Genomic DNA, 14917 nt, shown 5'->3' with positions numbered 1-14917 from the left:
TTAAGGATCCTGAAATAGGAGGATTCTCCTGGATTATCTGGGTGGGCACATTGGACCCCTAGAAGAGGGAGGCAGGAGGGTCAGAGTCAGCGAAGAAGACGTGGTGATGGAAGCAGAGTGAGAGAGACTGGAGGACACTGAACCACCGGCTTTAAAGATGGAGGTGGGGCCACAAGCCAAGGAGTGCGGGCAGCCTGTAGAGGCTGGACAAGGCCAGGACGCAGACTCCTCCCTACAGCCTCCGGAAGGAATGCAGTCCCGTTGACACTTGATTTTAGCCCAGTGAGACCCATTTCCTATTTCTGACCTCCAGAACCGAAAGAGAACAAATCTGTATTGATTTAAGCCAGTAAATCTGCAGTAATTTGTTATAGCAGCAGCAGGAAACTAATGCGCGAGGGTTGAGGAAAGGAGAGGATTAAAGGTAACTTCTAGATTTTAGATTGCACAGTGGAGCGGACAGTGGTACCACTTTGCCATGTACTGAGGTGAGGAAGAAAATACCCAAGAGTTCTGTGTTAACCAAGTTAAATGACACTTGACATCCAAGTAGAGAAATCAAGTCAGTGGACGAGGGTCCACATCAAAGCTGAGGGAGACTGAGTGGGAAGGACCAGGAAAGAGACTGAGATTAGAAGTTTCCAGAAAGAGGGAGTGGTCAAGTGGGTTCAAAGCAGCTGGAATATCCAGGAAGATAAGAGCATAAATATAACCATTACGTTTGGCGACATGGAGGTGCCATTGAGGGATGGTGGTGGGGGAGACCCTAACATGAAAAGGCTCAGGGAAGCCCAGGGTATACAAGCCCAGCCAGGGTGAGCAGAGGAGATGACGATTCTCTGAAGAGCCTTTGCCAAAAGGGAACAGAGAGATGAGGCAGTAATTAGACAGTGATGTAGGGCTAAGGACAGTTCCAATAGGAAGTCTAGGGCATGTGTGCATCCTACAGGGCACGGTCCAGGAGAGCCAGACAGAGAGACAGAGAACTGATCCAGGGAGGCAGAGAGTGGACTGCAGAGGCCAACCTGGGAAGGCAAGGACGGAAGGGATCCAGAGCAAAGGGGTTCAGGGCTGCAGGCCTTTGGAAGGAACTGAGGCCCCCAAGCAGGGCAGGAGGAAAGCGGGTCAACTCGGGGGGAGGAAACGAGCTGGTCTCCTGATTGTTTCTATTTCCTCAACAAAGAATGAGGCAAGGTCACAAGCAAGGGGTGACAGCAAGGCATTCAGAGGATGTACGGGGCCTAAGAAGAGAAAAGAACGCGCGCAAGAGACATTTTGGAAAGGGGGAGCGCAGACCTACTGGAGGAGGGGCAGTGCCTTGGTGAGGTCACTGGTCACCAAGGGCACGTGGTCAGCAAGGTGAGGGCATGCCTCAGCCAGACCCACGGGTAGGTAGAGCTGGACCGAACCAGGGTAGGGACACTGTCACGGAGGAGGATGGGGAAGAAAAGGGCACACACCTTGAAAATATGGATTACATGCCCTACACCTGTTTCAGATCTAAGTCAGGTCATGTCGCCCCCTCCCCTCAAATCCTGCAATGACTCCCCCCTCACCCAAAGTGAAAGCCAAGATCCTTGTAACTTATCACCTTAGCTCTGACCTCCATCCTATCGCTCTCACATTCACGCTCCACCTCCAGTGCTCAGCACACAGCAGGTGTTCCATACACATTTCTGGAATGAGTCAATCAATAAGCATGTCTCCCCTCCACAGACATGGCCCACCCAAGTCCCTTAATCTCTGGAGACACAGCTCCCTCCACCGGGGTGGGTGCCTGGCACACAGTCAGGGCATGATGTTCACTGAGACCAGACCTCCCCATGTCTACCTCAGGCCCCACTGCTCCCCGTCCACTATCTTTGTTTAAATTGTGACCCAGCTCGGAGGGCCCGGCTACTTGGAGCTCTTACTGACAGGCAAAGATGGCGTGAGGCAGAGTAAGGAGCTCAAAAGAAGGCGGCAGAAACGACCTTCTGGGATAGTCAGGGTCCAGGCCTCAGTCCAATGCCTCCTCACATCCACACACAATGCAGAAGCTGAGGGACAGGCTGGGAGCGTAAAATGTGTGAACAGAAGACTATGCTTCCTCTGCGCTGGCAGAGTAGACGAGTATGCTGGACACACACGCACGCACACGCACGTACGCACAGGCACGTACGCACACGCACGTACGCACACGTACGCACAGGCACGTACGCACATGCACTTCCCCTAGAGAAACCTCGTCTAAGAAAAGACAAGGGAACTTGGAAGTCATGAGCTTGGAGTTGGCCTGACCTGTCCCCAGAGCTCCGCAGGGCAGGAAGTGAGTCTAACGGGCAGGGGGGCTGTTATCAGGCCAGCCCAGAAGGCTTGGAAATGGCTCTCTCAGGAAGCCAGCCCCACACAGGCTTGTTAAACGTACACCCACACGGACTCAGCAAGCTCCTCCTGAAGATCCAAAGCCCCAGTCCAGTCCTTGCCTTGAAGGGGTAGGGTCTGCAGGGAGGCGGGTACCACCAAGTCCTGTACGGTGGTGTGCAAAGACACCCAGGAGGGTGTGAGAAGCAAGTGAGGTCTGAGGGGCCTGAGGAATTTCTCCAAGTGAGACTCCAGGCAGGAGGGTGGCTGGACACCACCGGTGTGTGTGCTGGGGCGGGGCAGGGAGGAGGCTGCCACAGGGTGTGCGGCGGCTACAACGGGCCAGGGAGACCCACTTTCCCAGGCCTCCAGGCCCAAGACTCAGTGGGGAGCTGACCGCCTTGGCCTGGTGCCTGGTGGACCAGGGAAGGGAGGGTGGCACTGACTGCAGGTCCCTGGGCTGGGCACCACCCACCCCTCAGGGGTATCATCTCCCCAACTGGACACTCCTCCAAGGCTGGCTAACTTGAGAGAACGCTGCTTCAGAACCTACAAGAGCCAGAGGGGGCAGCTCCTCAATGGAGCCCGGCCCTGCAGCAAAGGGGCTGAGCCAGCCCGAAGGTGAGGAGGAAAGAGGGATTAGGGGGGCAGCGAGGGGACCGGAACAGTTGCCCAAGAAACAGGGAGAGAAGGCCACAGGCAGCCAGCCCGAGCCGCGATCCATCAGCCCCAGGCGGGCCCAGGCCAGTCACGCTAGGACGACACCAAGACACTCAGATGTGCAACCACACGCAGGTGGACACTCCCTCCCCGGGGGCCGCCACAGCCCAGTCCCTCCACAGCCCCCAGCCCCCAGCTCAGTCAGCCAAGTGTCTATGTACTGGACTCGGCATCTTCATGTTCCAGGCCCTCAGGACAGGGCTGGCACCCAGGAGGTGCTCAGTAGGTGTCTGATGAGTAAATGAATCCAAGTTAACTCCTCCAGAGCACAGGCCAAGTTGTTCGTTGAACAATTAGTTGAGTACCTACTGTGTGCCAGCCATGTGATTGGTGCTTGGGATAGAGCAATGAACAAAAGAACAAAAGGCCGTGCCCTCCTGGGGCGGCCAGCCCAGTGGTCTCATTCACCTTCGTGTCCCCATAACCCATGGCAGCACCCCTACATCCTATACCCAGGCTCACTGGGTGCCGAATGGGTGGCTGGAAGAGAAGGCCCGAGGCATCTGTCAGACCTGGGCTGAAGCGCTTACTAGTTCTGTGACCCAGCAAACACGGGTTGCTGTCAGCTTCTCAGTGCAACAAGAACCCCACCCCCACTAAGCATCTGTGCTATCATTGCTATTATTGTTGTCCTGCCCACTTCGTCCACACCCTGTAAAGGACTGAGTATCTGGAACTTTCTACCCTCCTTCCACACACAATACTCCTGATGCAGTGAGGCTGCTTGAGATAATGCTTGTGCTAGAAACTGTATTATCTTCTTTGTTCCTCAAAGTAACCTTTGAGATAAAGATTGAGGCCCAGAGGAGCTAAGTAATTCACCCAAGGCCGGACAAGCAGTAAGTGTCGGACCCAGGAGTTGAACCCGGATCTAACAGGGCAAACTCCACCGCTTTCTCCTGCACTAGGTTCCTTTCCTCTTTGCTAAAATACCTCCATCCACCTAAGAGGGTGAACTACTGTCCCAATGCCCAGGACTGAGGGCGCTCCGGGACACAGGACTCTCGGTGCTAAGACCGGGAGAGGCCACCTAAAGCCACGCTCTGCCAGGCCTCACCCACCACCCTCGGCGCCCAGTAACCCAGCTACACGCTGTAGCCTTCAGTGATGCTGTCCCTGTTCTCCTCAGGCCACAGGTGACACCGTCCCACCACCTGGACGGTCACATCTCAGCGCGGTCCAGGAACCCCCTGCGCCACTATCCCCCGGGTGCCGGTTAACAGCCCTGTTCCCTGAACCCGACGCCACCAAGACTTCCCGAAGCGGAAGCTCGGACCCAGCCTGGGACTCCGAGGTACTAAGCAGCCCCAGGTGAGTCAGCTGCCCAGAGGCTGGGGGGCTGCCCTCAGCGGGAAGCTTCTTGTGGCTAGTGACCTGCTCGCTCTACGTCTTCTGGTGCAGCGACCCCCGCCCCACGCCACAGGAAGTGCTCCTTAAATGCTAAGAATGGTGGCTGAGGGCAGGGGCTTTCAGACATGCCTGATAACACAAATCACAGGAGGCTCAATTTTGAAATGCAGATTTCCAGTCCGCATCTTGGACCGAGAATCGCCACCCTCGAGGAGAGGTCTGGCAATCCATAATGTCCGAGCTCCCTTAATTCGGTGCAGCTCAGAGCATGTCCATAGACCAGCAGCACTGGCAAAACCCGGGAGCTTACAAAGAGTGCAGAAGCCCAGGCCCTAACCCAAACGGGCTGCATCAGAATCACCGAGGGTGGAGCCCTACAAAATGGGCTTTAACAAGCCGGCTCGGTGATTCTTTGATCTGAAAAGTTCAGAAAAACATTAGTGTAGAATAATGGAACTAGAGTCGTAAGTGGGCTAGAGTCCTATTCTACGAACATCTCCAAGCCCCGGTCTGCTCGTGCCCTGAATGGGAATCACAGCCCCGACCCCGCTCCCCAAGTGGCTGTTGTGACGATGAACCAGGATCCACGTCCAAGTTCATGCTCAGAATCCAGCACACAGCTGAAGCTCAAGAAATGCTTGTTCATTCTCCCTCCATACTGGCACTGTTTTAACACCCATGAAGTCGGGAAAACTAAGGTTTCAGTGGTTCAAGTAATGTGCACAAGGTCACTCAGAGGGCAAATGCCTGCGGATTCTGACTCCATGTCTGGTAGGCCCGTGAAAGGGCCAAAAAACATCTGTTCTGCCTGGTGCTGGCACCTCCACCACGTGCCGTGCTTGATGAACAGAGACAGACAAACCTGTAGGGTAGCAGGGGCTGAGGCCACAATGCCAGGTTTCTGTGGCTGCGGCTGCCCTTTATAGTTTACGTGGCTCTCATCTCACCCGCCTGCCAAACTCTGCTCAGCCTCATCTTGGTGGCTGATGGGGATGGTTTTGAGATGTCTCAGAAGACCTCTTCCTATTTGCAGCAACGTGGATGGACTTGGAGGGCATTATGCTAAGTGAAATAAGTCAGACAGAGAAAAACAAATACTGCATGATATCATTTATACGTGGAATCTAAACAGTACAACAGGGGGCTTCCCTGGTGGCACAGTGGTTAAGAATCCACCTGCCAGCAGAGGACACGGGTTTGAGCCCTGGTCCGGGAAGATCCCACATACCACGGACCAACTAAGCCCATGTGCCACAACTACTGAGCCTGAGCTCTATAGCCTGTGAGCTGCAACTACTGAGCCCATGAGCCACAAGTACTGAAGCCCACGCTCCGCAACGAGAAGCCACCGCAATGAGAAGCCCGCACACTGCAACACAGAGTAGCCCCCGCTCACTGCAACTAGAGAAAGCCCACACGCAGCAATGAAGGCCCAACACAGACAAAAGTAAATAAATAAATTTATTTAAAAATAAATAAATAAAATGTTGTGGTTTTTTTTAAAGAAGCAGACTCACAGATATAGAGAACAAACTAATGATTACCAGGTTGGGGGAGGGGGCAATACAGGAGTGAGGGAGTGGGAGGTACAAAGTATTGGGTGTAAGATAGGCTCAAGAATGTATTGTACAAGACGAGGAATATAGCCAATATTTGTAATAACTGTAAATGGAAAGTAAATTTTCCAAATTGTATAAAAATTCAAAATTAAAAAGAAAAAGACCTCTTCCCTCTTCCTGGCTCCTCAGATGGGAAGCAATGGCTTTCACACAAGTCAAAGGTCTGGAACCCTCCACCACCTGCCAAGCACAAGGTCACCCAGAGGGGCAGGAATCCACCCACTTGAGGGCAATGTGAATCAGGAGCAAAGGCCCTTCTGGGTGCAGCCTGGTGCAAAGCCGGCCGGCGGCAGGTGCTCTGGGTAAGCGAAGAGGTGCACCAGTTAGAACGCCTTCAGTAGCAAGTAATGATGACTGAACACCCGACTCAACAAGGCTTCAACAAGAAGGCGTTTATTATCTCAGGTAACAGGAAGTCCAGGGAAGGACCGCTGCAGGCGTGGAGAGTTAGCAGCTCGGCAGCATGACCAGGCTCTACCTGTGTCTCCGTGTCCCCACCCTCCGTAACCCACGGAGCCCCCTCACTCCTGAGCCGAGTGCCTCCTGGCACAAAACGGTTGCAGCTCCACGTCTCAAAAGCATGAACCATTTCCAGGGCAAGAAGAGAGAACGTTCTTCCCTCTTAAGCATGTATGTCACTCTTAAGCATGAAGAAATCCTTCCCAGAAGCCCCCTCCCACAGCAGATGTCTCTGATGTCTCATGGGCTGGAGCTGAGTCACATGCTCATGCCTCAACCAATGACAGGCAAGGGAGTAGACCCTCGGGGCCAAGGCCCACCTACCATAAAACACATGGCACTCAGAGGGGCCGACAGCTGAACAAACTCAGGGCTCAATTAGGAAGAAGCAAAATGAGTGGAGGCGGTGAACTCTGGATGGACACCACCAACCCCCCAGGTAAACACCAGTCCCGCAGCGCAACACTCCGCAGGGACGGGGTCATCACCTGTACCTTGGCCCTCACATCCATTTTGGAAGGCCCTCAGCCTTGCTTCCTGAAAGACCGGTTCCAACCGGTCAGGAGCCTCCCCTGGTGAAAGTGTGCGGGCCACTTCGACACAGCACACCTAGCGCGGGCTAGGAGGCTGGTGGCCCACTAAAGCGGGAGCACGCCCTCTGCCCCTTCAGAAGGACCACCACAGCGGGGAGACCAGGCACATGCCCAGCAGACAGTGTGGGGGAGGGGAAGCGGCCCTGAGCGGGGAGGCGGGAGACGCTAGCACCCACCACCATGAGACAGCCCATATGCTATCTCTGCCGTCTAAGGGCTTACTCTGTGCAGGCCCCGGGCTAAAAGCACTTTCAGGTGCTCTTTGGCTTGTTTGTTTTGTTCTGTTCTCACGTGGTCCTTCCAGCCGCCTTACCAGTTTAGCACTGTCATTACAGGTTCACGATCCCTTGCCCATAATTTCCAAAATCCAGACCTCTCTACAAACCAAAAGCTGGGTTTTGTTGTTAACTTACTGGGCAGTTAAACTGAACCAACATAAGGTTATTTGGAGTCTATTTATCCCTTTTGCAATGACTGTTGATATGTTTTGATGCAGAAATACTGCTTGTTTTCTCATGAAGCACTGCCACTAACCCCACAGCGAGTGTCACGTAATGTCCAGTATATACACTGCACTCTGAAAAATTCTGCATCCTGAAACACATCTGGCCGCAAGGGTTTCAGAAAAGGAATTTTGGATGTGTGTCCCCACTTTACACACGGGGTTTCACAGGCAGAGTAACACTCTGACCCAGGGTCCAGACCTCGGACGCACTCTGCCCGCCTCTGCCGTCGCCGGCTGGTGGCTTTAAGGAAGACATCTCTCTTCTCTGGGCCTGTTTTCTCATCTGTAAGATGGGGAGGCTGGACTAGATCAGTGGGTTTCAAATGTGTTTTTTAAAGCACGTTAGCCCTTCCTTCGAAGGAAACTTTAAGGGAAAATGTACCTGCTCCAGTGAGTGAGGCCTGCCCACCTGGTCACCAGGGTGCTTTCTCAACAGGACAGTGTGAAAACTGCTATCCAGTGTGATCGCTCAGCGCCCATCTGGTTCTAACTCTCTGTGGTTGTCTCCTCGGAGGCAAACAGCCTTTTCTGTGAGGGAAGGACAGCTAGGAGGAACCTGAACCAGACCTTGACAGATGGCTAGGCTTCTGACCTGCAGAGAGGACTCTGGAGCCCAACAGTTTGAGCACAGGTGAGAGATGAAAGCAAGGGGAGCGAGAAGGTCCAGGATGCCAAAGCGGCCAACAGAGGGGCCCCGCGCACCAAGGGGATGGGAGGTCAGGCTGGAAAGGCTGGCTGGCCAAGCGGATGGATGTCGGGTATCCTCCTTCCCCTCCACTCGGAGCCTGAAATTCCTGTGCCCTGAAGGCGGGGGGTGGGGGGGGGTGGAGGAGGAGCTGAGCAGTCCCAGCCCCACTGTGTGGAGCCACAAGGTCACAGTGTTTTTGCCCTGACCGCAGCGACCACGTGAGCCCCAATGCCTAGCTCAGAGCCACCCACGTGCTATTGTGGAATAAGTGGATCTTCTGGATCCAAAAATCAGGACGCGTGGTCTGCCGCAAAGGCATGTCCTTCAGAGGACAGCAGGACAGAGCATCTGAAAGTAGGACGCTGGCCTGGGAAGGCCAGGAGGGAGCATCTCCTAAGTTTCCTTCCCCTGTGTCTGGGGGCTTCCCGAGAGTCTGCCGTACCCCAGGAATGTCCAAAGAAGCCATTCCTACACGCCAGGGCCACCTTCTCACCCCGCTGCAGGCTCTCAGATACACCTCAGCCTTGTTTCCTAAGAAGCCCCTCGGGCGGGCAGAGGGGGCCCCCCCATCCACCATTACCTCTCCGCCTCTCTGGGAAATCTCCAGGGGCCTGAGGGAGCCCAGCCCTCCTCCGAAAGGGGAAGCCACAATGCCACCCGTGCCCTCCTTCAAACCACAGGAATATCAGCTATTGGCAAAGGCGAGAAGCTCACTCTCACTCAAAGGTCTAATTATATTTCGTAACAAAACTTTGCCCCCCTAAATATTCTTCGTTTCAGGCACTACTTCCCTACCTACCCCTCACCAAGAGGTAATTAAAGTGACCCCAAATCACACCTAACCAGACAGGCGATGGTCCCTTCAAGGAGACACTACGATTAGGGCCTAATTGCTCTAAGTGAGCTCAGCAACTGAGCCCGTCTGAGAAGCTGAGCAGCCTGGGGAAGTGGGGAGAGGCCGACACTGCCACAGGGTGAGCGGCTGTCTTTTGGGGCGGGTGCAGGCTCCAAAAGGCCTGTTCTGTTACCGAAATCTGCGGAAGTCTTGACCAGGCACAGCTCAGGTGTGTCATCTCGAGGTCTCCCCCACTTTTTTCCAACCAGGTGATCGCCAGCACCTGGTCTGCCTTGCCCAGGGTCCTGCTGAGTCAGCAGGAGGGGGTGAACACCAGTATTTTGCATATACCGAGTTTAACTTATATCAACTCATTTCATCCTCACAGCCACCCTGATGGGTTAGGTATTATTAACCCTATATGACTGATGAGGAAACGCAGGCTCAGAGATGTTAAGTAACTGGCTCAAGGTTACCCAGCCGGCCGGAGGCAGAGTCCGAATTGTAGGCCAGGGGCCAGGTCACTGCACTTTCTCACACAGCAGTGAAGCTAACCACCAGGAGGCTAGAGGGTGACCTTCTGGGGAGAGAAGGCAGCTGGGACTGCCCTCCCAGGGCCAGGGCTGACCTGAGAGCTGACAAGAAGCCGATGTGCGGTTCTCCATGTTCACCCCTGACCCCTCAGGCGGCCACGCCGTCTCCAGGCCAGGGCCCCTCCCACTTCCCTGTGTGCCCACCGACCCCCTGCAGGTCAGGGTGGGGCCAGGAGTGTGCGCTCCTCACACGCTCCCAGATGACACCCATGCTGCTGGACCCCTGACCCCACTTGAGGTGGCAACAGCCTGGGCTTGAGTGGACTCTCCCACCCCCTTAGCTTGTAAGTATGCCCACCCTCACTCTCTTGCTGGAACTCCTCAGGGCCTGGTGTTTAACTGCCACACATTTTGGTTCCTTGAGATGGAGTGATTAAAAACAGTGACTGCGGTGGGGTAGGAGGCAGAAAAGGAACTTCTGGGCTCTGTTTCCAGCTTGGCATTGGCCCTTTTCTTCCTTATACACCTCTTGGCAAAACTATCTAAGCCAATTTATCTCCAAGGAGTCGGGCTGGAACAGCAGGCTCTGAAAGTGTCCGCTATTTACCGCCCTCCTTGGGGAGGGGCTGCCATGCCCCGAGCACAGACGCTGGCGTGCTGAGCGGAGAGGCTCCTGCGGGAGGGCGGGAGCCTCGAGAACGAGCGGCTCCTCTGCTCAGAACCTCCCCGTGGCTCCCACGTCACTCAGAGAAAAGCCAAAGCCTTAGCCATGACCCAGGAGGCCCCATGCCATCTGGCCCTGCCGCCCCTCTGCCCTCACCAGGCTTCTGCCCTGGAAGTCCCCTCCCTGGAACACACTCCACCAACTTAGCTCTTATCTCGGATGCTGCCTTCCCATGGAGGCCTTTCCAGGCCACCCATTTAAACAAGCCCCACCCCCATCCCACCCCAAGCACTTTTCCTTCTTCCTCTCTTTATTCTTCTCATACCACTTACCACCATCTGACACCCTGTACTTTTTACTTCATTATTTTATTTATCTGTCTCCCTGCCCCTTCCCTACTAGAATGTGGGTGTCATAGGGTAGGGATGTTTGTCTGATGTGGTCACTGGTAGATCCCCAGTGCCTAAAACAGTGACTAGCACACTGGCAAGTACTCAGTGTTTGTGGAATGAATGAATAAGTGAATGAATGAAGGGCCTGCCTACTAAGGGGTCAGGCTCTGTGGCTAGCTCTGGGAGTCTTCAGACTCCTTTGAATCTCATAACAACCCCTACAAGGTAAGTCTTTTCATCCTCATTCTAAGGTGAAACAACTGAGGCTCCCAGTGGTTAAGGAATTTGACCAAGGTCACAGAGTTAGCAAGTGGCAGGTCCAGGACTCAGGCACTGGTCTGGCTGGTTCCAAAGACTGTGCCCTTTTCTTTCTGTGGTTGCCTTCAAGGTAACTGTCTTAGTATGACAAACATGACATTAACTCCCTGTCCTTATTCTAAACAGCAAATGTTTTAGCTTAGGGATTTTGCCACATCTGCCCAAAACTTGAGGTCTAGTGCACCAAGGTGGGTCTGGTGCCCCCAAAGCCAGAGGAAGTCCCACTGCCACAGTCAAGGGAACCCCCATCAGCCAAAGAAAGGGAAAGACCCTCCTACAAGCACTTCTCTAAACCCCAAAGGAAAGCCACAATAATTCTGTTTTGTTTCATCCTTTTTCTTTTTTTTTTTTTTTTTTTTTTTTTTTTTTATCTTCCTGCGCAATCTCTTTGACCTTTTCTAGTCTGTGTGACCTTTGGCCATCAATGGCTGCTGCTTACCATGTGGGTTCTGGGGCAGAAATCTCTCGTGAGTTTCCCCAAACCAAACTTGCACATAGACCCATGGACCGCCGTGCCCCGTACAACCTGCTACCCCTGCAAGCCCCATTAATGACTGTGGCTTAGATTCTAGGGACCAAGCCTTGGAAAGGGAGCCAAGCCTAGAAGGGCGGTGAAGGTAAGATCAGCTCAAGCCACTGAAAGCCCATCTACCCTCTCATTCCAGAGACCACCATAGTTTGAGTTACCCCACCTCCCCTACACGTCATTCTCAGTCACATGATCTTGTCTGTTTTCTTCCAATCATTTTTCACTATCTGAAGCTACCTTGTTTACTATGTCCATATTTGCTTACCATCTGTCTCCTCAGAGGAGGTAACTGCATGATGGTAGAAGCTTGGTCAGTGCTATTCACCACTGTTGATGCCTGGCACATGTGGGCATGCAAATATTGGTTGAATGAGTAAATAAAGCAGGAAACAAGTGGGTTCTGAAGGGAAAAACCAGGGGGCTCACAAATGAACGTATTTAATCCTAAAATCAACCTGCCCTGAAGGTATTATATGCCCACACAGCTGGGAAGTGACAAAGTAGACCCAGGATTGTCGAACTCTGAAGAAACAAAACTTTGCAGGTACGGGGAAGAGAAGCAAGAGGGCAAGCTCGTGACGTTACAGAGACAGCAGCAAGGTCAGGCTGCCACTGGGGCCCAGGGGACTGAACACCTTTTCCTCAAATGCTCGCTTAACTGAGAAGAGTCGACATGTTCCACATGCTGAGCCCAGGTAGGTCTGTGCTTCCTCCATGCCCCTGGTATGATCGTGGCACCTGCATCTGCCCAGGAAATACCAGCCCAAAGCAAGGTACCACAGTTGAGAGTGCACAAAACCAGGTTCTTATTTTGAGGCTCTGATACCATAAAAGGCACAAATAAATATAAACCATTCCTGAAGAGGACACAGGACATCCCTCTCCATTTCTGGGTAGTTTGAGGCGAGAAGGTTGAAAACAGTGTGGAGGTCCTTTCTCAGAACAGTGTCGTTTATTCATTCTTTCATTCATTCATTTGTTCAGCCAACATGTGCTCACCCAGCCTCAGGAAGCCTGAGATGAAATGTGACAAAACCTCTGCCCTCTCGCCAGTCCATTGGTGCCTGCAGTTTTGGCGGGCACTAAAAGACAAGCAAATATTAAGTATACTTGCTTCCAAAACAAATAAGGACACGTGGAGCTGTGCTCTGAAATGGGATTTTGGATGCAATTTTGATTCCATTGGGTATGAGAACCAGTTGAGTCAACCAGGTCATAGATTAATTCCAGACACCAGGTTCCTATTCCTTGGATCTCTCCGACCCCCTCTTCCTCTAGGCCCCAAGCCCCTCTCACACCCAACTCCATTTCCCAACATTCTTCAACCACATTGCCACCTCTCTCCACAATATTCTCCCTTCTGACTCCCCTGACTCTATTTCCCCCATATTCCCAAACCCGACCTCCCTAGATCCACAGTTTCGACATCCTACCCTCTGGACCCCGGGACACACCTCAACCTGACTTCCCCCCCCTACACACACACCCCAAGCCTGGGCTTCCAGCTGGAGCCACTTGAACTCCGTCTGTTTACAGAGCATATTTCCCAGGGGTCTCTGCTCACCACCCCCATTCGCAGGACCCCCGTAAATACATCGTGACTCCGAGTACACCTTACACACACCCTGGAGGCCCATACATCCACACCCGAGTCCTGAGGACGCACCCTCCCCCCATCACCTCCAACTTCTCAGAGCCCCTAGGCCGGCCCCTGACCCCCTGGGACCCCAGTACAGCAGCCGACTCCGAGACACCCACCCCCTGACTCCGTAGAAGCCCGCCCTGCACGCCGGAACTCTGGGACGCCCGGCACAAGCCCTCGGCCGCAGGACGCCCCCACCGCGCCGCTCCGCGGACCCCGGGTTCCCGAGGCCCTGGCCCCGCCGCGCACATCTCCGGGCGCAGCGCCCTCTTGACCCGGCCGCGCCCCTGCCCGCGCCCCGCCGCGCCTCGGGGGCCCGGCCCGGCGATCGGCGGAGGCCGCGGCGCCTCCAGCAGCCCAGGCCGGAGCGCCCGGCGCGTACCGTTGGCGATGAGCTTGGCCGACAGCTGCTTGACGAGCTCGGGGATCCGCTCCCACTGGCACTCGGAGCGGCAGCGCTCGATCTCCGTCTCCAGCCGCGAGCCCGCCTTCTTGGTCGCCATCGCGGCCTGGCCGGGCCCGACCAGCGCCCCCGCAGGCCCCGCCGCCGCCGCCGCCGCCGCCGCCGCCGCCCGGGCGCCCCCGTCGCCGCCTCCCGCTGCCGCCGCGGGCTCGGGCTCCGGCTCCCGGCTCCGCGGCGTAACGGGAGCGCCGGCTGGGGAAGGGGCGGGGAGGCGGGCGGCGGCGGCTGGCGCGGCGGGGCCCCGGGCGCCGCGAGGAGCGGCCCCTACCGGCCAGGGCCGGAGCCGCAGCGCGGGCCCGGGTCGGGGCCGGGGCCGGGGCCGGGGCAAGGCCCGGGCCGGGGGGAGGGGGAGGCGCGAGGAGGGGCGAGGTGCGGCGGAGGCCGGGTCGGGGAAGGAGGCCTGGGAACGGGACCTGGAGGGGGGCTGGGGCTGGGGTCCAGATTCGAGGCGGAAGGCGTGGAAGAGAGAGGTGAGGAAGAGCAGGGGCTGTGGTGGTAGGGGTCTGGCAGAATGGGGGCGTGGAGGAGGGAGACCCGGGAGGAAGGGAGGAAGGGAGGGAGGGAGGCAGAGCCTGGGAGCCCCGCAGACCCTCAGGAATAGGGCCTAGAAAGGGCAGTGACCCTGGGGACGGTCACGGGCCAGGCCGGACTAGTGGGCCTGGCGTATGAGGTGGGTGTGACAGGGAGGCCTGCCTGAGCTTGCCCGGCCATCTCAGGTGTCTGGGAGATCCCTCTGGGCCTGTCTTGGCCTGTGCCCCTTAGCAGGCCCCCTCTGCCCCAGGCAGCCTTCGCCCCACCCAGTTCGAGGTGGGTGGAGACTCATCCCCCTCAGGCAGGCTCAACACCTGCCCAGGGCTCCATCAACGCCTGTTCAGGCGAGTTGGATTGAGCCGGGCAAGGACTGCCAGCTCAGATGTCAGCTCCCTTGCCCTCTGAGGAGGATGCAGAGTCCGCAGCGGGGTTTCCTTGTCTTGGCCTTGCAGACAGAGCTGAGGGCAGGTGTCCAAACTGCGCCTTCTTTCGGTTATCCGATAACTATGTAGTCATCACCTCCTATGGCTAGGCCCTGTTTCAGGTGCTGGGGATACAGCAGGAAACTAACAAAATACCTGCCTTGGTTACAGGGGAATAAATAAGCAAAATAAAGTAGTAAATTGGAAGGTAAAAATGGTTAGTTGAAGAAACGGAACAGGGTCCAATGAGGAGAATAAAGAATTGACAGGGTGGTAAGAGATGGCCTCATTGAAGTGACATTGGACAAGAC

At 55.3% G+C, this 14917-nt stretch overlaps 1 protein-coding gene across 6 annotated transcripts in view; it reads right to left on the bottom strand.

Annotated features, from left to right (window-relative positions):
- TTC7B (tetratricopeptide repeat domain 7B) overlaps positions 1–13744 on the bottom strand; it is a 241385-nt gene extending 227641 nt beyond the window's left edge. For 3 of the 6 annotated variants that reach the window (XM_059055627.2, XM_067027900.1, XM_059055631.2), the window contains exon 1: positions 13573–13739. In XM_059055627.2, coding sequence (XP_058911610.1) covers positions 13573–13693 — 121 coding nt within the window. In that variant the 5' untranslated portion in view covers positions 13694–13739. Of the gene's footprint in view, positions 1–13572 lie in introns of all 6 variants that reach the window. The other 3 variants (XM_059055632.2, XM_067027903.1, XM_067027902.1) reach the window with 3 other exon arrangements.
- Between the last annotated feature and the right edge of the window lie 1173 nt (positions 13745–14917).

The sequence above is a fragment of the Kogia breviceps genome, chromosome 3 (genome assembly GCF_026419965.1).
Source record: "Kogia breviceps isolate mKogBre1 chromosome 3, mKogBre1 haplotype 1, whole genome shotgun sequence".
NCBI classification, from domain to species: domain Eukaryota; kingdom Metazoa; phylum Chordata; class Mammalia; order Artiodactyla; family Physeteridae; genus Kogia; species Kogia breviceps.
This window is presented reverse-complemented; position numbering and strand designations above follow the sequence as displayed.